General features: G+C 38.6%; 1 protein-coding gene and 1 long non-coding RNA gene across 2 annotated transcripts; both read left to right on the forward strand.

The window, feature by feature from the left end:
- Positions 1 to 1907: 1907 nt before the first annotated feature.
- Positions 1908 to 8428, forward strand: LOC116715491 (integral membrane protein GPR180-like). The gene is made up of 10 exons (XM_032555900.1): positions 1908 to 1928; positions 4415 to 4598; positions 4674 to 4768; positions 4861 to 4966; positions 5078 to 5258; positions 5580 to 5629; positions 5734 to 5891; positions 6058 to 6255; positions 6331 to 6408; positions 6490 to 8428. The coding sequence occupies exons 1-10, from the start codon at positions 1908 to 1910 to the stop codon at positions 6643 to 6645; spliced, it is 1227 nt and encodes a 408-aa protein (XP_032411791.1). The 3' UTR covers positions 6646 to 8428.
- Positions 8429 to 21168: 12740 nt separating this feature from the next.
- On the forward strand, positions 21169 to 25044 carry LOC116715983 (uncharacterized). The gene is made up of 3 exons (XR_004338319.1): positions 21169 to 21293; positions 24404 to 24527; positions 24997 to 25044. It is a non-coding gene; the product is annotated as an uncharacterized LOC116715983 (long non-coding RNA).
- The last annotated feature ends 398 nt before the right edge of the window (positions 25045 to 25442 follow it).

Raw genomic sequence — 25442 nt, forward strand, 5'->3', positions numbered from 1 at the left:
ACCGGGTAAAGATCGGATTTATTATAGAATGATAAGACAACTTAGTGAAAAATCAAAAGATATAATATTGCAATTATATAATAAAATTTGGGAGGAGGGAAAACTACCATTGAACTGGAAGGAATCAATTATAATACCAATAGCAAAACCAGGAAAAGATAATTCAAACCCAGAAAACTACAGACCAATAGCTTTAACATCCAATATATGTAAAATAATGGAAAGAATGATAAACAATAGGATCGTATATTATTTAAATAGTAAAGGATATATATCAAAGTTTCAGAGTGGTTTTAGAAAAGGGAGGAGCACTAATGATCCAACGTTATGTCTAGAGCATGAAATTAGAAAAGCACAAGTAAATAAAGAAAGTGTAGTGGCAGTATTTTTTGACATAGAAAAAGCATACGATATGATGTGGGTTGAGGGATTATTAATTAAATTATATATGTTGGACATTAAAGGAAAGTTATTTAAATGGATTAAAGACTTTTTAACAAATAGAAAAATACAAGTTAGAATTGGTGAAGTGATCTCAGGAAAATATAAAGTAGAAAACGGAACTCCGCAAGGAAGTATTATAAGTCCATTATTGTTCTTAATTATGATAAATGATGTATTTAAAGATATTGGAAAAGAAATTGGATGTTCACTTTTTGCAGATGATGGAGCTGTTTGGAAAAGAGGGAAAAATGTAGATTTCATTGTAAGAAAATTACAAAAGGTTATTATTGAAATAGAAAAATGGGCGTTGCACTGGGGATTTAAGTTTTCAGTTGAAAAAACAAAAGTAATGATATTTACTCAGAAAAAATTAAACAAGGAAATAAAATTAAAATTATATAATCAAGAATTAGAGCAAGTAAAGTGTATAAAATTTTTAGGAATATGGTTCGATGAAAAACTAAAATGGAATATTCATATTCAAAAAGTGGTAGATAAATGTAAAAAGATCTTAAATATTTTAAGATGCTTGGCTGGCAGTGACTGGGGAGCAGATAGAAAATCACTAAAACAGATTTACACTGGAATGATAAGATCTAACATACACTGTAAAAAAAATTCTGTTGTTTTTACAAAAAAAAAACTGGCAGCTGTGGTTGCCAGAATAATTCTGTAGAAAACACAGTGAACATGTAAACTGTTTTACTGACCAAACAGTAATTACAACAGTGTTAAATTGTGAAATGAACAGATTTTCCCATAGTTTTGCACAAATTTTTACTGTGATTTGAAAAGGGTTATTTTTGTAATAAAACAGTTTTATCAAGTAATTTTAACCAACTTTTTCTGATGAATTATCATAATAATGCTGTTATTTTACACTTTTTTCCAGTAAGATTTACCCAGTTTTTGTTTGTTGTACAAAAAAACTTCATTTAGTCCTACTGATAAAATACCTTTAAATAACAGATTAAAACTGTTAAAATGTCAATTTAAAACATTTTATTAATACTTTCTGAAAAACAGAAATTTGCTCTAAATTTTTTTCTTTTTACTAATAATTATATTTTTAAATATCTATAAGCATCAAACTTCAACAAACATTTCCCACTTAAAGGAAACTTTAAAACACAAGGAAGCCCAATATAAATTGTATCTATGATAATCTTTAAAAAATAAACATACACTTACATACCTTTGAAATATTTATTTTCTCATTTGTCTTTTCTGAACATCATGAATCACATGAAGCAAATGCACCTGCTGAATAGATATAAATTTCTTCAACCTTTTTAACTTTATCAGAAACAGTATGAGAACCAACTTTCACCCCCTTTTTTTGGAGGGGGGGCTTGAAGATTATAACATACAATACATTTCTATTTCCAGTATACATTTTAATAATATTGGCTAATTTGCAATGTTTGTTTGCTAATACTAAGCCTTGTATGTTACAGTTCACGATGGCCAAAGTGATGGCAGTGGTCAGAGGCCACTCTTCAATAAAACAAGTATAAAAGGAAGAAGTTTGGTTATTTTTAGCATCGTTGTCTGGCTGTCTAGCTGCTGAAAAATTGAAAATCAGGGCGAGAAAAGCACAGTAAATATCAATTTAATGCAACATTGCACACTTGTAATGTTACACTACTTTATATAAATATAAAACAGTGTGTTTTATAACAAAAAAATGTGTTACCCCAGAATAATCCAAACCTAAATGAAAACATTTATGCGACGGAAAAGACAATAAATGAATCTTCGTCACTTACAGGATTCGAACCTGTGCGGGGAAACCGCATTGGATTTGGAGTCCAACGCCTTAACCTGTCGGCCAAAAATGGGGCAAAAGAGACAATTAGAGGTTGGGGGAGGAAAAGAGGAAAAATCTGAAGCTTCTACTCAAGTACATGTTTCAGCAGCATTCATGTCATTTTAGTAATAATACCTGTTTCATGCTCCACGAAGCATTTTTTTTTTACACTAATTTCAAGTTCAATATAGCATAACATCCAAATTACTGTTTATTCTGAATTATTGAATTACTATACTGTTGATAGTATCACTTTTGAGAGGGCCAACAAAATTATAGAACACACAAATAAATGATCATTGACATTTCTTCACTCTTACACACCTACATTCGCAGAGGGCTAACAATAGACCTCGACATGTATAAAGCAACGCCTAAAGCCATAAACTCAGCAGATCCAAATGCAAACCAAAATGATAAAGGGAGTGTCAAATTCTTCCATTAATTTTCTTTTCTCTGTATTAGTTTTTTGCAGTGTTTATTATTAATCTATTATTAATCTGGTCAGGTCGCCAGTCTGTCGCAGAGACAGACAGGACACACAACCATGCACACACACACACACACACACACTCATACCGAGGGAGAATTTGGAGAGACCAATTAATCAGTGTTTATATCAACATAGCTTAATAACATGTAATTTTTCTGTAGCTAAACACAGAATATCTCAGATTTAGTTTGATACCAAATTTCAGCAATATAAAGAAACAGAGTGATTTGACTGAAAGTTCAGTTTCTATAGCTACAAGGTGATTTAGCGTCATGAAAAACTGAGGTCACAAAAAATTACATTTATCGAAAAAAGGTTGAACAGTTGTTTGCAATATTACATGTGCTATTATGTAATAAAGAGGAATAAAGACCGCTGCAGTTATTAACTAAGCCCTCATAACATGGCTGCTGTCCTGTTGAAATTTAAAAACAATTCTGGGCTTTAAAACAAAAGTGCTGGGATGATATTAAAAGATGAAAACTACAAAGAAAATCTTTCAAACAGTCACTGCTTCCCAAGAGACAAAACCGTCTGTCCAGAGGCTGGACAGTATCGTTTCCCCTTAATCTGTGTGTGGCCAGTGCTTTTGTTTTTTGCCCGACCACAAACTGGACACTGACAGTGGTAGTCCTGCTTCCATTGGTGCTTTTTCTGAGGCTCCCCTCTTGCCAGGCGTTCCTGGTCCTCTAATTCTCAGTTCTGGGAAAGAGGTGTCACAGCCACGGATACCTTAGGAGGAAGATTCACACCTTGGAGAAGATTGTCCCTGTCTGTTCTCTTCCGCCGCTCATGTAACCTGAAAGATAATACAACATAAGCTGCTCTGCACCCGCAATGATTCCCTTTCAACTCCTTCGAGACTTAGTGGTTGTAGTCGAGGTGTCTTTGAGGTGTCTAATCTTGCTATTTCTTAACGAGTTAATTAATAAAATACAAAAATGAAATAAAATAAGATAAAAAATATTTGAACAAAAGTCTAGAAAAAGACTAAATCAGAACTAACCCAACACATCTACCATGAGAGGCACAACTCTTTAAAATATATTATTAGTAGTAGTAGTAGTAGTAAAAGGAGGAGGAGAAGTACAGTAGTACTCAATACTACTGTATTAAGTCAGACAGTAAAGAATGTATGTGACAGAAAAGGACTTGGTGGTGAGATGAGTTTACCTCTCTGGTAAACGAATGCTTAGCAATTCCGAGTTTTATTATTGGCTAAATATCACATTCATCGTAGCAAATTCACTGAAAGGAAACCATGTTTTACTGCTTTTTTCAATGGAATTAAATATTATATCAGATCTAACAATAAATTGGGTGTTTAAACGTTTGAAATATGCAATGCTTTAAATGTACTATTTGAAACCTAAACCCCCTAGCTTTTTATTTTTATTTGCTTATCTGTACTGTTCTTTTCTGAGACATGTAAATATATTCAGTCAACGTTGCCCTATGTTGTTATACTGTAAATCTCATTCTTAATTGTTTATTTCATATTAACGTAGTATTTAGTCTCACCTTGTCTTTATTTCTTTAACTTAATAAACTGCCCAACTAATTTGATTGGTGCTGATGTAGTCATTCCTTTATTGAAATCTTGTTTTATCTATCTTAATCTGTAATAAAATATTACTCGATGTTAAAATACACTTTAAAAAAAGTAGAAAGTGTCTGATATTTTCTTGACTTGTTTAATTTTAGCAGGTGACGGCGGGCTGCTGGTGTGTCGGCTGGACAACCCATCCCTGGGAACAGAGAAGGAGGCCAGGCTGCTGCTGTACCAGGACATGGACTCAGACCTGGACAACCTGAGCTGCTCCCAGCGACTCAGCAGAGCCCAGTTCACCAGTAAGTGTTCTAGTTTATTACTACGAAGAGATCAAGAGGCCATTGACTGACTTTTCTCCCCACCACCTGCTTCAGTTTCCCTCAGCCAGGACCAACACAACCAGACTATCCCTCGTCAGTCTTCGCCCACAGCCTGGCAGGTGCTGTACGCTGACAGATACACGTGCGAGGTAACTGGGAATGTTGCGTGTTTCCACGGACATAAAATTCAAATACAACCGTTGGGATGAGGAAATATTCCCGTTGTTTGTCTTCTTGTCAGGAAAACTCAGCAACGCCGTCGTTCGCTGACCTCGGCTTCACTCTCCTGCTGTTCAACCCCGACTCTGCTGGGAACCCGCTGGATCACTTCAGCGCAGAGGAAGCAGGTCAGACGACTCTGACACACGATGTCGGTTTAGGAGGACGGCCATGTTTTTAGTTGTTCCAAACTCTTCCTGGGGTTTAGTTTTTAACCGTACACAAATGTGTTTTCTCAGGGCTGCACAGTTTCTACTTCCTCCTACTGCTCGCCTACTTCATCGCCTGCTGCATCTACTTCCAGCCTCTGTATCAGGCGCTGAAGAAAGGGGGCCCCATGCACACGGTCCTCAAGGTGCTGACCATGGCCCTGGCTCTGCAAGGCTGCTCTGCCCTCTGCAACTACATCCACCTGGCCAGGTAGCCTCCATCCAACCGTCCTATAGAAGTGTCCACCGTCAAGTCAGTATATAATGAGTTTTACGTTCAGAAATGAGCGATTAGAAAATATTCAATTCTTTCACGATATTCTATCTGTGTGTTTGATTGCTGTAATGCACACAAATGTTTATCCACTCATTATTGACGCCACAATGTCAATACAATGTGTTTTGCTTTTGAACATTCTCCTGTTTTCTGTGGAGAAACGAAAACAATCAAAACAGCTTCAAATATGAATGGCTTTGAACCGAGCTTTATTCTTTAAGTTGAACTAAAAATGAGTAATCTGGTGTCCGGCAGGTATTCCAGAGACGGTACTGGGATCCCCCTGATGGGCAGCCTGGCAGAGTGTACGTTGCGCTCCGCGCCTCACCTTAACTCTTCTCACACATCAATTAAACAACGCCACCTTTAGTCACGTCTTCTTTGCGCTTCTGTGTGTGTTGCCGTGCAGTCTGGGACATGGTGTCTCAGGTGTCCATGCTGTACATGCTGCTGAGCCTGTGTATGGGCTGGACTCTGAGTCGAGGCAGGAAGCCGCAGTCCAGACCGCTGCAGTGGGAGCGCTCCCCGGCGTCCACGGCCGTCGCTGTCGGCGGCGTGGTCACACAGGTACCAGCTTTTGTTTTTATGTGGCCAGAGTTTCTTACTAGAGAAGCTTCTCGATGTTCTGGTGGGGATTGGTGTTGTCCACAAAGAAGTTGATATCGGCAGTCATGGCAGGCAGAGAGCAATTCGATGCGTAGCCTTACACATTGACCCGATCTGTGGTTCCCAGGGGGTCCTGCTGCTGTGGGAGCAGTACTCTGAGTCAGAGAGCGAACACCACAGTTATCACGCCCAACGAAGCCTAGCAGGTCTCCTCCTCCTGGCTCTGAGAGTGGCGCTGTCCCTCCTGCTGGCCTCCGTCCTCTACCAGATTGTCTCCACAGAGAGGAGCACCCTGAAGAGAGACTTCTACCTCTGCTTTGCTAAGGTGACAACTCCGAGCTCCACCAGCAGCCTCTGAGCCTGACAGCCGCCTGACCTCCAGGTTGTCTTCTCTCCACAGGGCTGCTTCCTGTGGTTCCTTTGTCACCCCGTCCTCGTCCTCATGTCTGTGGTCTTCAACGACCACCAGAAGGAAAAGGTGCGATGCCACAACTTCCAGAATTTGCCTGTCCGTTACCTGAAATCTTCATTACCTTTGTCACTACCTTTTGTTCTGTAGGTCATCACCATCGGCGTGATCCTCTGTCAGTCCATCTCCATGGTGATCCTCTACCAGCTCTTCCTGTCCCGCTTGCTCTACTGGGAGGTGTCCTCCCTCTCCTCCATGTCTTTGCCACTCACCATGTCCAGAACGAACCACAGGGGGCGCCTATGAGCACAGATACCGAGGTTACGGTGAGAACTGAAGCGTCTCTGTCAGACGCAGCAGGAGATGTCCCCCTGCACCGTCCTCTGTCCCACATTAGAGCTACCACTGAGCCGTGGACAGAGGACAGTACTTACTGCAACATACTACCTCTGACTTCTAACTGGAGCCTCTGGGATGCAAAATGCATGGCCAAGCATGCATCAGCTGGCGAGGTAGACGTCGGCAGAAAACCATGAGGAAGAACTTGAGAGAGTGCAAAATCACAAGCAATCACAATTAGATTATTTTTAAAGGCTTTACCTGCAAATCGCTGAGTCAGCCACGATTGGGGCAGTCTGCATGTAGATAGGCTTCCCCTCAACAGTTTTCATTCCCCTTTTACCACAAGCTTGAGCTTATTTTATTAGCATTTTATGTGATAGACCAACATGAATTAAAGTGGAAGGACAAAAACATGATGTTCAGGGGTCAGTTTCAGTTTCCCAATAAGCAAAACTTCAATTCTGGTCTCACCTGAGGCCTTCGCAGAACATCTGGATTTATTCTGAAATGTAATTACAAATTAATGGATGCTGTTTACTAATTGCTAGTAAAGACAGTGGCTTGTATTCCAGGGTATCATCAGGGTTAAGGGAGATGAAAACAAATGTACGCCACTTCTATGTTGGTGTGCAATAAATTTTTAGACCCATGTACAATTTTTATTGCGTTCTAGCTAAACTTCTCTTTTTCCTAATGAAATCCTAATAAAATGTGGTTCTAGTGTGAGTATTCAAGAGGGAAAAGAAATCTCCAATACTGACGTTTTTCCTCTCAAAATTCAGACTTGTAGCGTAAAATTCTAACTTAAATCATAGAATGTCAGAAGTCTGACTTTTATTTCTTGATTTTTTCCAGAATTCTGTTATTAATCTGAGAATTTTTTTTTAATTCTACACTGAATCTCAGAATTATGTTAATCTCAGAATTCTAACTTTTTCTCTCAGGATTCTGATGTCAGAACTATTTTTGTCTCAGCAAGATTAGAGACTTTGAGAGAAATTAAAGCAGCATGAGTCTTTGCATAGCCAAAGTGATTTTTATGTTATGATTATTTCTGCCACAAAAGCTGTACTGTTATGTAACTGTCAACATAAATGTATGAGCTGACAGCATGTGAGGTGCAAATCATTGAAACGACATTAACTCTCTGTAGCTGCAGCGAACTGCATGACTCTGAATGGGCAGAAATGGTGAGTTTTCTAAAAAAATCATTTTTACAAGAGCTCCACTGTGTAAATACATTCCTGTGATTTTTCGTTTACTTCTGTCATCGGGCTAAATCAGACTTACGTTAGTGTCAAAACAAAACGGAGGACGGTGGGATCATATCTTGTTGTTGAAGTTGTGACACAGACATAATTTGAAAAACAAACATGCAGAACAGGTGCCAAGAAAGAAACTGACCTATTTATTTGTCTGTTTGTTTATTTTTTAAGTGATTTAAAAAAAAGAAAAGGAAAAAAAAGAGGCAGCATCCAACACCACTACTTCTCATTCTGTTTGGTCAGAGGCGATATTTAAAAATATACTTGAATGTAAAGCCTTTGTCAGCTGTTATAAATGCGCAAAATGATATCAGCTCATATTGCTTTGCACTGAAACAGTGCATGTGTCAAACGTTGCGTTATGTTTTATATTGCAGCACAGAGACAATCTAATATTTAGTGGGTTATGTAATTATTCAAACTTGAATGTCCATAATTTATGTCACTTGTGGAAATAAAACGAGCAAACATGGCAACTGTAACGAGTTCACTGGAATTGGTTCATTTAAAAAATTGAAAACTGTTAAACATTTTTCTATTAATATGGTCGTGGAGACCACATGGTGAGGAGCTGCAGAGACTCTGCTCAGGTGGGATCCTGCATGCTGTTACAAGACACAAGTCACTATTTTTGCTTTTCGAAAAGCATCCAATTTAATATATTTTCTTATTCCGTAAATTTGTCTTAAATAGTTACCATAAACATCGATTTAATGCAACATTGCAAGATTTTTGGTGACCATTCTTGCCCAAACTAAAGATTAACAACAGTTTTGTGTATATTTGTATAGAGGAAATAACTTTTGTAATTACTTGTTTTAGAAAAAAAAAATCTAATACTAATCCATCATGGCTCAAAGTAAAGTGAGTTTAAAGGATTTGTAAAATCATTTTTATTCGACATTTTATCGACTTTGTTAGGAACTTTCTGGTCTCTGAATAGAAGTTGATTGGATCATGGAAATAACTGTTTGAAATGCATCACTTTGTGTAAAAAGTGATGCATAAGAGTTTGAGTTTTGTAAGATATTCGGTGACATAACACTTAATAAACGTAAACATGCGGCAAGTAGTTTTTTGGGGTTTTTTAACCTTTGTCAAACAGCAGAGGGCGCTGCTGCATTCATATTTACTCAATGGGTGTAATTCATATTCCTTTATTTAATCAGGTAAACCCCGTTGAGATCTAGATCTCATTTTCAAGAGGGACCTGAGCAAAAAATTTGCAATACATAGCAACCTGGTTACAAGATAAAAACAATTAATACATATGCACAAGTATAAAACAATAAAAACAATGACACTGTTTCATAGAATCTTGTTGCCTATCTTTAATTTTTTTTTAATGTCTCTTCTCTACCGGAAAACAAGCCATTTAAAGGTGGGATGTTCTCACAATCTGTGAAAAATAAAAATGAATAAAAACCAGAAAATCCTGGGAGTTTGTCTTTGAATGTGAAGATTCGACATGAAGATGACAGAAAAAGAGCTACAGAAAATAAAACAATTGGAATCTGTATTGCTTTAAATGAACCCTTAGCTTTTTCTTTATCTTGAATATGTTTATCTGTATTTGTTTTTTCTTGAGGCAGAACAAATGAGGCATAACTCTGTCGTTATACAGTGTGTCTGCGAATAAAGTAAAAAAAAAAACAACATCCGCCCCCCTCTCCCTCCCCCTCACCCAGCAGACTTCTTGTGGCTTTGACGTGAAGCTGTGATGTCACTCATCCTGTCTGTGACATCACAGCCGCCTGTCTTTGTATTCCCAGGTTCCACAGAGAAATTCATTTGCAGTCTTCAATCTCAAACAAAACTGAACGATGGCGCGACGAAATGAATTGCTGGAGAACGTGGAAAGTTTGGAGAAGAGCTGCCGGAAGCTTACAAAAGAGAACAAGAAGCTTCAGAAAACTGTCGAAAATCTGAGGCTGAAGATTGAGAGACTGAATGCCAGGAAAAAAGATACCTGGCAGACAGAGAATGAAAGGCTGGTCAGCAAAAATGATTATTTGAAGCAACAATTCAAGACTTTAAATAGTGAATTGGACGAGGCTAAAGCGACAGTTGAACAATTACAATCAGAAAGCAAAGCCCTGTCAACCCATAATAAGAAGGTAAAATGGGGAACAATGGTCGATAAAAAAAACTTTAACAATTCAATGAAGGAGAAATCGCAACAGTTGTACTGGATTGGCAAGGTGAACGAAGAGCTCACTCAAGAAATTGCTGGACTTAAATTGAAGATGGACAAACTTAAAGCCAGGGAAGAAAATTTAAAGGCTGACGAAGAAAAGATGGACCACACAGAGACTCAGACCCCGGATGAAGAAAGTAAAGAAGAGAAATCAAATTTATTTCAGATAATTGGGAGAACGTTCATCAAAATGTACCAATCAGGGACTTTGAGGTATTGGGTGCCACCCTGGATATTTTAATTTCGAAATAAGATTAAATAGCGACCACAAAAGCAGGGCTAGATTCAGATGAAGCTTGAGAGCAGAGGCAGAAATCTGCGGCTTCCAGAGGGAGGAACGGACATCAGAAGACCGTGACCACCGCAGGCTCCTAGGAGTCTCACAGATCCTTTCCAGGACTGTGTCTCCGACCCGCCTGCTGGAAACTATCCGTCGGATAGTCGAACCTCGGATTCAGGAAGAGCAGTGTGGTTTTCGTCCTGGTCGTGGAACACTGGACCAGCTCTACACCCTGCAGGGTCCTGGAGGGTGCACGGGAGTTCGCCCAACTAGTCTACATGTGTTTTGTGGACTTGGAGAAGGCGTTCGACCGTGTCCCTCGGGGAGCCCTGTGGGGGGTTCTCCGGGAGTATGGGGTACCGGGCCCTTTGATACGGGCTGTCAGGTCCCTGTATGACCGGTGTCAGAGTCTGGTCCGCATTGCCGGCAGTAAGTCGGGCTCGTTTCCGGTGAGAGTTGGACTCCGCCAGGGCTGAGCTTTGTCACCGATTCTGTTCATCACTTTCATGGACAGAATTTCTAGGCGCAGCCAAGGTGTTGAGGGGATCCGATTTGGTGGCCTTAGGATCTCATCTCTGCTTTTTGCGGACGATGTGGTCCTTTTGGCTTCATCAGGCCGTGATCTGCAGCTCTCGCTGGAGCGGTTCGCAGCCGAGTGTGAAGCGGCCGGGATGAGGATCAGTGCCTCCAAATCCGAGGCCATTTTTTTGAGCCGGAAAAGGGTAGAGTGCCTTCTCCGGGTCAGGGGGTTTGTCCTGCCCCAAGTGGAGGAGTTCAAGTATCTCGGGATCTTGTTCACGAATGGGGGAAGAAGGGAGCGGGAGGTCGACAGGCGGATTGGCGCAGCGTCTGCAGTCAAGCGGGCGCTGTACCGGTCCGTCGTGGTGAAGAGAGAGCTGAGCCAAAAAGCGAAGCTCTCGATTTACCGGTCGATCTACGTTCCCACCCTCATCTATGGTCATGAGCTTTGGGTCGTGACCGAAAGAACGAGATCGCGGATACAAGCGGCCGAAATGGGTTTTCTCCGTAGAGTGGCTGGGCTCTCCCTTAGAGACAGGGTGAGAAGCTCAGTCATCCGGGAGGGACTCAGAGTAGAGCCGCTGCTCCTTCACATCCAGAGGAGCCAGTTGAGGCTCGGGCATCTGGTCAGGATGCCTCCTGGACGCCTCCCTGGTGAGGTGCTCCCGGCACGTCCCACCGGGAGGAGGCCCCGGAGAAGACCCAGGACACGCTGGAGGGACTATGTCTCTCAGCTGGCCTGGGAACGCCTCGGGATTCCCCCGGAAGAGCTGGAAGAAGTGGCCGGGGAGAGGGAAGTCTGGGCCTCCCTTCTGAAGCTGCTACCCCCGCGACCTGACCCTGGATAAGCGGAAGAAGATGGATGGATGGATAAATTGCTCCTTCGAAGCCGGAGTCCGATACGCCTGCTGGAAACCAACGGCTGACGGGACGTCCGTGAAGGGGGGACAAGTGAGTAGCGTTTAAATTAAAAAGTGAGCGAACGATTGAGGGTCTTTGGGGTGTAAAACCCCATGAATCCTAGGCACTGATAGGTAACAGAAGGACGGCGGAGTCCGCGTAAACTGAAAAACCCGTAATACCAAGTGTGTGTGTGAGTGTGAGAATACTTGGAGGAATTTAAATACCACTAGGTATTTGTCCTCATACCAAACGGCAGGAGTGCAAACGGTGAACCTCTGGTGGATGCATGTAGGCAAGAATTTCCCACCTGAAAAGGTTGAAGAGGGAATTACCACAACAGGGGATTGATCACCGTCCTGCTAAGAATTTATCCAGTCTTTTAGAGTCCACCCTATGTGTTTTTAAGACTGGAACGAAATTGACTAATTTGCTCAAAATGGGAAAAGGGAATAGCAAATTAACACCGAAAGATAAACTCCAGTGTAAGGACTGGAAGTTTATGAAAAGACAAAACCCTAACTCAGTAAAGAATTTAAATAAATTGATAGAAAAATATTACTTAATTAAACACTCAAAAAAACTGACTGAGTTATAGGATGAAGTACGACAGAAAACGAAAATCAAATCAAAAAAAGATGAGTAGTGAAGGAATGGGCGAGTTAGAAAAGTGGATGGAGGAGCTAAAAAGAGAGAAGAAGGAAATCAGAAAAGTTAGGATAAAACAGGAGAGCAAGAAGAGTGAAGCAGATCAGGCAGCAGAGCAGGGAGGAGCTCAGGTAGGAGTTATAAGAAAAAAGCAATGTCAAATTTATTTATATAGCACTTTAAAAACAGGCATAAAACTGCACCAAAGTGCTGCACAAGAATGACAATAACACAAATGAATAAAAACAGAGTATCAAAACACTAGTTCAATTAAATGCCAAGGAATAAAAACGAGTTTTAAGAAGCGATTTAAAATGATCCAGGCTGTGGGCAGATCTAATTTGGAAAAGTAGATTGTTCCATAGAAGAGGAGCAACAACAGAAAAAGCCTGATCTCCTTTCCTCTTAAGCAACCAAATACAGAAAGAAAATAAAAAGAAGATGTTGAAGATACAGAGTATAGATAAATAAATAAATGATTTAGTAAACAAAATGAAAAATAATGAATTATCTAAAAGCTGGAAAGAAAAGTAGGTGAGAGGAAGTTCATGCAAGGAGGGAGTGAGGATTGTTTTGTGGTCTGTCTGACAGTAGAGAAGTCATGATCATCGCATAAGGCAAGATTTTGATGTAGTTTTAGTTTTCTAAATTCAGAGAACAGTTTTCTCTTTAGAGTGGCTTGTTTAAGTAAGCAAATGATTTATGAGGAATGAAATAATATGGGAAGTTTTAAACGTTTCACAACTGCAAAGAGAATAATAATTTGGTGTTGTGACGCCTTGAGTGGACATCCAGAGAGGTTGACAAGCAAGTGTTAAGGTGCCAACCTGAACATTATCCAGCTGAATACCTCAATTTAGGTTTTGATGAGAAAAGAGCAGCTCTCTTCTCATCAAAGCCTAAATTGAGGTATTCAGCTGGATATTAGAGAAGATCTCTGAGGTTGTTCTGGTTCCCTCTGAATCCTGGAGATAAATTATTCACATGTGGTTTTAATTTCATTTCTTATTTCATGGAAACACTGCAACAGTGAAATTGTGTTTTTTTGACATTAGCAGAAAACAAACTGAGATTTGCTGACAGTTGTCATGGAAACCTCCCAGAGTGATGAAGACTCCTCCAGGCCTTCATCGCCGCAGCTTATTCTGGCTGCTGCTGCAGCACCCAGACACCAGCGGCCCTCGGGGGCCCGGCGGTGGCAGTCCGACGCCCCTGAAATCCACGGGGCGTCGGACCGGAGACCCTCGGCTCAAAGAGGTCAAGGAGACGCTGAAGGTCACCATGGAGACGACCTCAGACGGAGCGCTGGACCGACTCCTCCTCAAGAAGTACGCTTTATTTATCTTTCTACTTTATGGCTTTAAAACACTTTTCTCTTTTTATTGGCTTTTTATTTTGTTTTTATTACAAATTCAGATTCTTTTTTGTCATTATTATGAAAAGTTTTAGTTTTTAATTTGGTTTTTATCCAAAATAGTTTCATTATAATAAAACTAATTCTAATTTTATGAGTTCTTTAAAATTCTTCAGAGTGAAAAGTGTTTTTATTTTTGAGAAGGCTATATTTATCTTAAAATAATGTTTTATATGTTGAAGCTTTTTACTTTCACTATGACCTTGAAAAGCATCAAAATGACTCACATCAACTGGGACCAGCTTCCCCTCAGCATGATGCTGCCTCCTCCATGTTTGGACCCGAGGTGTCCCCCTAGCGTTTCCATGGCGACAGCGGTTCTGCTGGTTTCACATGCAGGTGTAGCAACAGGCCGACGGACGAGGCGGTCACCGACCTCAGAACATTTTACGTTTCTATTTCAAATAGTTTCCAGACGTCGATCAGGATGTTGAAGATTTTCAGTTTTATTTTTCATCTGATCTGTTTGATGATCTGCAGGAACAGAAGAGAGAAAAATACTCTGAGTTCAAGTTACAAGAGTTGAATTCAGCAGAAATATGAAGTATTAATTTCATTTTAAAAGCTTTAAAGAGCATGTTAATGGGGCAAAATGTCATTTTACTCTGTTGTGGTGAAAAAACTTGAGCTAAAATGAGACATGATAGCAGCTCTATAGATTCAGAGCCAAACACTAAAACTTCCTCCGGATCTGTAGCATTAAATCCACTTCAGAACAGATCCAGACGTCCTGAGCAGATCCTCCAGAGAAAAGAAACACAAGATTTGAACTTGGATCATTTGTAACTCAGCTGCTTGGATGTGTGTTTGGCTTTGAAAGGTTTTGTTGTGAAGCAGAAAGTTGATGAAGTTCACAGTGAAGACGACTTCAGTCCACCTGAAACCTGGTTTCACTCAAACCGTCTGATTCACTTTAAGGACGGGAAGTTTCTGATGCAACAGGAAGGAACAAAAGGTCAAAGTTGAAATGAAACAGAGATAAACTCCATGTTGCTCACAGATCTGATGGATCAGTTTGCACAGCTGTTGTTCAAGTAGAACAGTTTTATTTTCCAGCTTTTGTTGACGGACAAAAATTTACATTAGAAGATGAGATAATAACCGACTTTCTTTGGTTTATTTGTGTGGATTTAAAGTCGTACAACTTTAAAGAAAAGCAGGAAAACCTTGAGGAGGAACCTGAGCAGCGTTCTGACAGACCAAACACTGAGAGGAACCAGAGTTTGCATCGTCAAAGTGACGACTGTGAAATCATCTGAATCTTGTGACTCGTTTCCCATCAAATCCCAGACAGGAGAAGCAAAGCCTCACGTCTCCAACATGAAGATGGAACAGGATGCAGGACTTCCACCGAGCGTCACGTCACTCACAGCAGATCAGGAGTCTGGCTCTTCACCTCCACACTACCTAAAACCTGGGACAGCGAGGGGTTAAAGGTCATCTCCAGCACCTTAAATGTGCAACATTTCACTTCATATGAGAGCGTCTCAGTTTAGAGGCCAAAACCAGCCAAGAAGCTTCAGAGTTTTCCTGCAACGTAGCGCTGGTCTATTGGCCTCAGTGAGGCTGGTTTTACTGAAGATGTGTTCAGGGCAGCAGGAAAATTCAGCGCTAATACGGACGGGACCAACGACTCCACCTATGATGATGCTTGGATATGAGTTTATATGTTCAGATCTACATGAGATGAAACAGTCGATTTTCATCACATATCAGCACATTCTCCATCGGTCACCCTGCCGTCTTTCTGGATTTATTCATTATTTACATCATCAATGGAAATTGTTCAACCAGATGTTTATCTTTATTTTAATTCAGAACAAGTCAGCTTACATTACTGTCGTTAAATAAGAGTCACTGCAGGATTTTATTCAGTCTGACCAGAAAAATCTTCCTGTAAGAGTTTAACACAGCAGCTTTATTTTATGATTTTAAACTGTTTTTATTACATATATAACTCCAAAAAGTGAATTAAAAAATGTCAGAATAATATGTGAGTCAGTAAATTGTCAATATGACTCAGGAAGACTGTTAGTTTTTCTCTAAACTCCACATTAAGTGGATATTAAATGTAAACAATGCAGCATTATCAGGACTGTAGTTCCCACTATGGCCACCAGAGGGCGGAAATTCCCCGCTCTGAATATAGAGGTGAGTTTGTAGAGCTGCAGCTGGTTTCTGACTTCTGTTAAGTTGATCACGTTTATATCTTTCTCATTATAAATACTAATATTATTATGGTCTGTCTAAAGGACTGACAGATGATTTAATATATAGATATGTTATTTACACACAGATAACTCATCTATATATCCTAAATAAATTACATAATAATGTTTCCTGATGAAATAAATAACTGGTTTGTTCACCAAGATGCCGAGTTTCCGTTTTAGAGTCAGGAGAATTTTTATGATATATTATTTTTTTCTGGAAAACGGAATAATTATGATAATTTTGCTTCAGAGCCCAATTATATAATTTATATCACATCCTAAGAAAATTACACACTTATGCTTTCTGATAATATAATAAACTAACAAGCTAAAATGTACTTAGAGGAGAATTTCGTTCCTTGTGTTTTACTTTGAAGGAATCCACAGGAAGTGCTATTCACATATCAGCTCTCTAGCTTTACTTTGGTTGTATTTACATACTGCGTCCACTAGGGGGCAGAAGGCTAAGTTAGCAGCTAGCTAGTTTCCCTCTCCTGATTGGCTAATGTAGCCCGTGTTGCTTTCTTCGTGTTTCTGCTGTTTTATTTCTTAAATCTTCTTTCTACTTTAACATGAAATCAATGTTTTATCTGTCAGTGTGAACTAGAAGCAGCTCCACAGAGATGAAAACAGCCCGCAGAGACTCTGAGCGGAGCTAACGATGCTAACGATGCTAACAGGCTCCAGCAGCAGCTTGTTTTACATACAAGCTGATTATCAGCAGCTGCAAATTTAAACTCTGATGCTGGACAGCAGCGCCTGTTCTTCAGTTCACTAATAATCGATCAAAGTTTTATCATTATTCAATTTTATCATTAAGCTCGTCTGAATGATTTTAGTGTGTAGTTACAGTGTGTCACCACAGGAGGGCAGTACAGAGTGAGTAACTTGTTAAAAACAAACCTAAAAATGTAAATAATCTTCTGTTTACTACAGTGCTCAAATATTTTTAAAAGTTTCAGTGAGTTTTTAATTTTAAAAATATTTATTTATTTTTTCCCTTTAGATGGTTTTATTCTGCTCAAATCTCAGCTAGTTCACTTTTATCACTAATAAATATATTTTTCGTAATGTTTATAGTTTTTCCATTCTTTGATTCTCAAAATTACCCACAGTTAATATTTTTGTAAGGATTTTAACTGAATAAAATTTAACGTTTTCTTTTTTTTTTAGGTAACTACATTTCCACCTGCCGTTACTATTTCTAAATAGCTGTTATTTACCTTCCGTTTTGAATTATTTTAATAAAGATTCTCCAGTTCTAATAACATAAAGTATGAATCCTAATTCTGCAGATTACTGTCTACAGAATTAAATCAATGTAGTTATTAGAAACTGTTTCGTGAAAATATAAAGTTGATCAGTTTTATGATGGTTGAGTGAGTTCTTACTGCCCTCTGGTGGTGAACTGTCGTAACTACAGACATTCTTCAAGTACATTTTTCAGCCGGAGGTTTTGTTTATTTTTGTTTTAATTTTCACTTTTATTAAGTCAGCATATGTTAGTACCGTAAATTAGAGTCACAAAACTTCCTGTAAAGTGTTTAACACATCAGCTATCTTTTATGATTTAAAACTCTTTATTACAAATATAAAATCAAATATGATATTTAAAATATTTCAAAATCATATTTGAGTCGGAAAATGGTGGATATAACTGAGGAAGATTGTTAGTTTTTCTCTATATAAAGTGGAGAAGTGGATATTAAATGTAAATAATGCAGCATTATCAGGACTGTAGTTCCCACTATGGCCACCAGGGGGCGGAAATTCCCCGCTCTGAATATAGAGGTGAGTTTGTAGAGCTGCAGCTGGTTTCTGACTTCTAAGTTGATCACGTTTATATCACTCATTATAAATATTATTATTAAAATGAATAATTTAATGTTAATATCAACTCTTCTGCCTACTTTAACATACAATCAGTGTTTTATCGGTCAGTATGAACTAGAAGCAGCTCCACGGAGTTGAAAACAGCCGCAGAGACTCTTAACGGAGCTAGCGATGCTAACAGACTCTGGCAGCAGCTTCAGAGGAGCTTTGGCTCCATCAGAGCTGAAACGAAGCTCTACAACTCTGGTTTAGACGCTGATTTTGCGGTTAGAAGTTAGGAGAATATTTATGATCGATTAAATTATCCTGGAAACATTCAGAAGATTGATGCAGAAGAAGCAAACTGAACTTCTCTCAGAGCAGGGCGGTTATTGCCCTCTAGTGGACTCAGATGGTAACTACAGCTTCTCTAATAAGCTAGAGAATTTACAAACCATATTCACTTCCGGTAGGTACTTTCACATTAAGAGCTACAGAAACGAGTTAATATTCTCTGTTAGCTTTCATATTAAATAATGTTTTAGTTTTTCTTTTTCCTCCCTGAAATGTTTATTCAAAAGCACCAAATTCAACTGCTGAGGTTTTCAACCACCACTATATAATTTTCCTATTCCTAGATAGTCATGTCAAACAGATAAAAGTATTTAAATTAAATTAACAGCATCAACAAATTATTTTATGTTTAATAAATTTATTCACAGATTAATTCAGTCATGCAATTAACTAAGTAATATTAACTAGTTACATTTTTAAACTTTAACTTTTTATATTTAGTTTTTCTCCATTAGATATTTTCATCCTGCTCAATCCTCTGATCTCAGCGGGTTGGATTTTATCACAAGCACATTTTCATTGTTTATATTTTTCAGGCTTTGATTCTCATATTTACCGACAGTTTATCTTTTTGAGAAGATTTTTCTGAAGTAAGTTTAATTTTCTTTTCCATTTATTAACCCTGTAGTGGCTCTTTAACAACATTAATTTAAGTTGATTTTATTTGAACTGATAAAAGTGAAAATGAGAACAAATTAAGTTAAACAAATGATCTGGTTGAGTCAACATGAATAGGAATACCTGTAGTTACGATAGTTCACCACCAGAGGGCAGTGAGCGCTCATAATCCACCATTAAAGATAAAAATAGTTTGTTCTGCTGGTTTTCTGCTGAATCCATGAAAAAAGCTGCTCAGCTTCAAATCACTAACAGCAAAACAGAAACAGTTAAAGTTTTCTATCTTTATTCTAGTTTTGTTTCACTCTGTAAACTCAAATTGAACTGTTAATATTTATTCAGATGAATTAAACTTTGATTCTAGACGCTGAAGAAAACACAAGTGTGACTTTCTGTGAAAAAAGAAATTGAAACCAACTTTGGTCTCCTTCAGAACAGCGTCCATTTTGAGCCGCAGGATGGAAATAACTTGTTGACTTGTTAACAGAGGTAAGTGTTGCTGCTCCGAGTCCCTCCGTGTCTCTCGGCTCTCTGGACCTTTCCTGACCGATGAGAGGCTTTCAAGACACAAAGAGTCTCCTGGTTCTGGAGAGACTGACGTTTTTCATGATCCAACACCAGATACTTCACACACAGTGATTACTGTAGGAAGAAATATTCCAAATTATGCAACAAATTTATTTTTAAAGTTGAAACAAACCTGCTCCATGTTTTTCTAAGAATATTTTGCTGTTTAAACCAGAATGCAGAACTGATATTTCAGGCCAAATAAATGTAATTTGAGTTGTTCTACATTAAACCCACAGTCAGTTTCTTAATCTGTGGTAAATACCATCTGGGGCCCGATTGTTATCCTGACCATATGGGTCCAATTTGAAGTGCTGTTATTTATTATTTAGCATTTGGTGAAATATGCATTTTCATATCAGTCAGGTAATTATAAACCCTGTATTGTTAACTATTACATCATAAATATACCATATATGATGCAGTTTTTTCCTATTTCTCTCTTTAATGACTCACTTCCACCCCTCCTAGATGAATTAGATGAATCAGTTCATTTCTACAGCAGGTAGAGATAAGAGAGAACCAGCAGGACACTGACCAGCCAATCAGATGTTCTCCTGACTGAGAAAGTGGGATAATATCTCATCTCTGCAGTAGGTTGGGTTTTTAAAGCTCTTCATAACCTCTTAAAACATCCTGATGAAAAATGAACCAAACCTACTTTAGACTATTTTATCTCCAGGTTTCAACACCTTGTCCAACAATCCCCTGATCAAAGTCCCACTGAACTACAGAAAAACGACATATTTCTGTCCATGAATGTACAAAAACACCAACCAAGTAATGAATGTAACAGCATGGATGAGAGCTTGTAACAAAGGCACAAAACAAAGGATTTGCCTCATTGTTCTAATGGATGTTATCGGTTTAATTAACTGACTCCTTTGTTTTCTTTACCTCGAGGTTGAAGTTCTGGAGTCAAATAAACCCAAATGTTTCATTTTGTCTCCTAGAAATTCATTGATGGCCCAAATGAGAAAGACTCAGGGGACTCATATAATAATAATGTTGTATGGCCTGTCCATCACAAGGGCAGATGCAAACAATTTATTTGTAGAAATTTACAATAGAAAATGTTAAATATTTGTCTTTTTATAACCAATCTTTTATAGTAAGTAGAGACTTTTACTGAAAAACTAACTTTGCTGTGAATAAATTATCTTTTAACTGAATAAATTTGTTCAATTAAGTTACATATATATATATATATATATGTGTATATATATGTATATATACCTCAGAGAGACACATCACATCTGGTTTTAGAGGAAGAATTGAGCTGAATCAGGAAAAATCTGGTTTCCAGGATGAAACTGCAGATTCTGGTTCAGCTGCTGAAGAAAAGCTGAAAACTGAAATTCCAACTTTATTCCCAGTTGATCTGATTCTTTGCAGCAGCAGCCAGAACTTTCTGGAGAATCTCTTTAGACACTTTGTCTCCTGCAGAACAACAACCTTCCTCTGATGACATCACTAGAGGCGACCAATCAGAGGCCTTTAAAATAAACCGTTTGTAGATTTCTCCTTTGTCCTGAAGTTCTGAACCAGTTTCAAAGAGACGTGTTTCCTTGTTTTGTTTCCTTGTTTTGCTGCAGCAACACTCTAGAAAATATCACCCTATGGATAAACAGCATGATGTTTATGAAGCTAGTTATGTCTGTGAATGTTACTGAATGTCATTGAACGCATCATGGTAGAGAAACTCAGGTGACTTCCTGTAAATGAGGTGTACTTGAGGGAGGGGCTCATGTTTCACAGGTAGCAGGAAGAGAAGAGAAACTCTGAAGAACGAGCGAATTAAATCAAGTCTCTCTACGAGTTGAAGGTAAAATAACTTTTTATTGAAACTTCACTGCAGCTCAGTGAGTTTTTCTCTCTATGAAGAGAAAAGAGTCAGAACTGTTTGATTCTCTGTCAGACTTTTGTTCCAGACTAACTTCCTGTCCCTGCAGCTCTGTTTACATGGTTTGGTGTCAGCAGCCATGAATGTGTTGATAATGATTGTTTCTGGTTCTGTGGTGAACAAAGTTACTCTGATCTCTGTTAAAACAAAGGGAGGTTACTGTGGAGGTTTTGGTTCCTGGATTTATGGCCAAATTTTCACTAATCACAATCTATAGTTTAAAGTTTTCTGCTATTAGTGTAGAAAAATGTAGCCCATATTTTAAGAGTGCAAGTATTTCAGCTTTTAAACTCAAGCAGATTGAAAATGCTCAACCAGTAGGTGGCCCTAATGGGTAAAGGCCCTTTACCATTTCCTGAATTGGAAGCTCAATCTGAAGCCAACTTCAGCTCTGTAAGATCATGAGGCGGTTAGATATCATGTTGCTGCTCTTGTTATACATTTTGTATTTTATAATTCTTAAATGTTTCAGATGATAAAACTAAAATCAGACAAACATAACCTTATTCCACACAAAATGTTTTCAAATAATGACTAAAGTTATGAAGGGAAGAAACCATTCTTACCAACCTGTTAATATGTGGACACATTATTATTTCCTTGCTAAATCATAAATTCACTTTGATGAGCCAAAGTTTAACTGATCACTTTTTGCTGCATATAACATGTTAAAATGCAGCTTAATTTTATTCATGTTATAAACTAAGTTCAACCTTTTTTGTGACGCTGCTGTAATAAATTCAATATGTAAAAAGTTTTTTTGGGGGAATTGATGGATAAAATATTTACATCAGTTGTAGAAACATTAATTTTAATCCAAATTGTAAAACAACATAAACAGGCTTCATGTGTATCTTATTGTTGCTGCCATTAGAAAAATCCAAGTTTCTAATCAGATCTGCTGGCAGAAACGATGCAGCAATAGTGAAATGTCTCTTGGGAAACTTTTGACATTTATAAATAATTTTTATTAAGTTGTTTCCATCCATTCAGGTCGCGGGGGTTTCTCTCGGCTCTCTGGAGCCTTTCTAACCGATGAACCCGCCGCAGCTTGGGTCGCTCGGCTCTCCTGTTTACTTTGTTAAATGCCTGATGTAGAAAGAAATTAGTCACAGGTTAAATGAAATGCTTTATTGTGAGAGCATTTCACAATTTCACTTAACTAATAGGTTGATTTGTGACAATAACACTGTCACAGTACTGATGATTGACACACATACACACATTTGTGAGGTAAAAATAAAGATAATACTTATATGTAGAAGTTCTTGCTTTGTAAAATATTATTACTCAGGGGTGACAGTTAGGACTCAGTGTGTACGGTTCACAACAACATGTTTTCCTGACAGTCACAGTTGGTAAGAAACAAAGATTCCCATTAAATTCCATAGGAAATGAATGTGGGTCATTTTTGACCCACTCACAGAAGAAAGGGGTAGTAATATAAAACATGCTGTTTCTTAAAATGTATGAAATGTAAATCAAAAATTGTAATTGCATGACATCAGTAACATATCTTTTGAGGAATACCTGGAATATGAAGTGATGAAAACTTTTCATTACAAAGATATTGCAAAAAGATGACCTCACCAGGTCAAAAAGGGCCCAGTTATGCATCAGAGGGTTAACCTGGTGAATGGTCAACTCTATGATACAACTTTTTAAAACTCATTAAAAACACATTTTTTCTTTTTGGGTTTAAACCCAGAGTGAGCTAACATCTCTGTCTTAATGCTGCGCTCCTAATTGATTGAATTGTTGATGTTTTTATTTATATTTTCTTACAGTTGCTTTACTGTTGTTTGTTTTTATTTTTGTACAACACTTTGGTCAGCTGCAATATTGTACTTCATGACTTTAGAATAAAGTGGTATGGATCTACCATGACAGCAGCATCTAAAGCTGATCTGTTTGTGTGGAGCAATAATGAACTTTTCAGATTTAATCTAAATAAACTGAGAACTTAATGTAACTTTTACAGTCCATCAGTTCTTGCTGCAGCGACTCTCTCTGGTGTTTTAACCTAAAAAGCAGAACTAAAACATTGTAAACTAGTTTCTCTGCTTGTTGAAATCAGCAGGAAGTGAATCACATCACTCCGTCCCTCATCAGTCTGGGGTTCAGCAGAAACTGATGTTTCTCTTGTCTGTGGATCAGAACCGGCTTTAAGCCGTCCACAGATTTCCTCTCTTCCTCCTCACTGAGTTTGGTCTTTTTCCAGGTTTTCCTCTTGTTGCTCCTTTCAGCAGGAAGAAACTCTTTGTCTCTCAAAGCTCTGCTGGAAAAATGCATCCAGATCCAGACTGACTCTTACCTGAAAGGTTGCTGTGTTTAGCAATCAGTATCTGCAAAATCGGAATCGATCAGCCAGAAAACTGCAGTCGGTTCAGCCCTAAAAATAACAAAACTTTTAAATGGAGCAATAATAATAAAATAAATAATTTCACAAACATTTTAAATCAGTTGTAACAAACTAGTTTCTAACTAAAAGAGTTGCATTAATGTGTCTCTTTATCTTGAAGTTCAATCAGATCAATAGACTAAATATGTTTCAGGCCTCGCTGAGTGTTTGGGGGCTTCATCCCCCTATTGAAGCAGCTGTTTACCCATGATTCCTTGCAGTGGGTCCAGCTGGTACCTCAGCTGGATGCTGTGGTCCCTGAAAGCTGCTTTGTGTCTCTTGAGCTGAGAGGAAATCCTGCTGAGCTGCACACAGAGGCTGACATGTTGCTGAGATCCCAGCTGGACCCGGTTCTGTCTGGAGGAGAGCTGTGGACCCGACCTGAGCTGCTGCTCCCTCAGAACCTTCTGCTCACTGACTCCCTCCATACAGAGCTACAATAGAGTCATGATGCGTTCAAGTCCACTGGGAGCTAAATAAGTTCACTAGTTCATAGGAAATGTTCACTCATTCATTCAAATGATTCACTCTGATCCTCTGAACACATGATGGGAACCAGCTTTCTGCTTCACAGGACAGTTACTGGAACCGGATCACTGGACTGACTGGTTCTGGTTTCTCTCTCCAAAAGGCCAGAAGATGAAAGATCAGGACAGAGCAGAACCTCCAGGACCCATCAGTCCATCTATGAGGAGCGACTTGTCCAAAGATCATCCTCCAGTGTTCAGTAATGAACCTGAACCATCAGACAGAAAGTAAGAAACCATTTTCTAACTGATTCATGTGAATCTATAGAGATAAAATAAAAGATATTAACTGGTTGATCTTCAGTGTTTTAATAAACAGTAACTTAATTTTCTGAGATATTAATTTAAAGTTAGTCATGAAGGATGTTGGTCAGTAAATCAGAGTTTGAATGAAAGTCTGAATGAATCAATGATGAAAATGTTGCATGAAAACAAAAACAACCAACAATGTGAGGAGCAACGACTCAGATTGTCTCTAAACCCAGTGAAGCACTGGAGCTTTCAGACTGGGAACACTGGTATCAGTCATGATACCAGATATGATACAATGAAGAACTTCACACCAGAGATCATCAATGATCTCAGGTTCTGTTCTGACCCAGTTCTGGTCTCTAGTTTGTGGTGGACCTTCATGAACATGTTCAGCTCCAGCCTGTTGCTAGTGAAATATTTCACTGATGAAGAAATGTCTTTACAGGAGCTGTGAGTGTGAAGAAAGACCCAGAACAGGAGCTGAACGGCCGACAGCCAATCAGAGCAGCTGTTCTCCAGGTGAGACTGAACTCCTCCAATCAGAGCCTCCTGTCGTCTCTGTTGGACCAGATCCACGTCTTTAGTTGAGATTTGGAAATTTAAGGTTTAAAAGTCTTTTAGTGATCAATTATTTCAGCTGGTGTAACTGGAACTTCTGTGCTGGTGATGATAAAGAAAGGAGAAAAAAAGTGATGAAAATGTTTGTTAATCAGTCAATATTTTCATCACAATATTCACCAATAATATTGAGAGTTAACAGCTCCTTGATGACCTTCTATCAGATCGCGTCTTTAAACATTCAGAGATAGAAGGTAAACTTGAGAAGAACCAAACCAGAGCAGACAAGGACTGCAACAAAATAGATGCTGTGATGAAGAAGAACAGAGAGCC

The sequence above is a fragment of the Xiphophorus hellerii genome, chromosome 24 (genome assembly GCF_003331165.1).
Source record: "Xiphophorus hellerii strain 12219 chromosome 24, Xiphophorus_hellerii-4.1, whole genome shotgun sequence".
NCBI classification, from domain to species: Eukaryota; Metazoa; Chordata; class Actinopteri; order Cyprinodontiformes; family Poeciliidae; genus Xiphophorus; species Xiphophorus hellerii.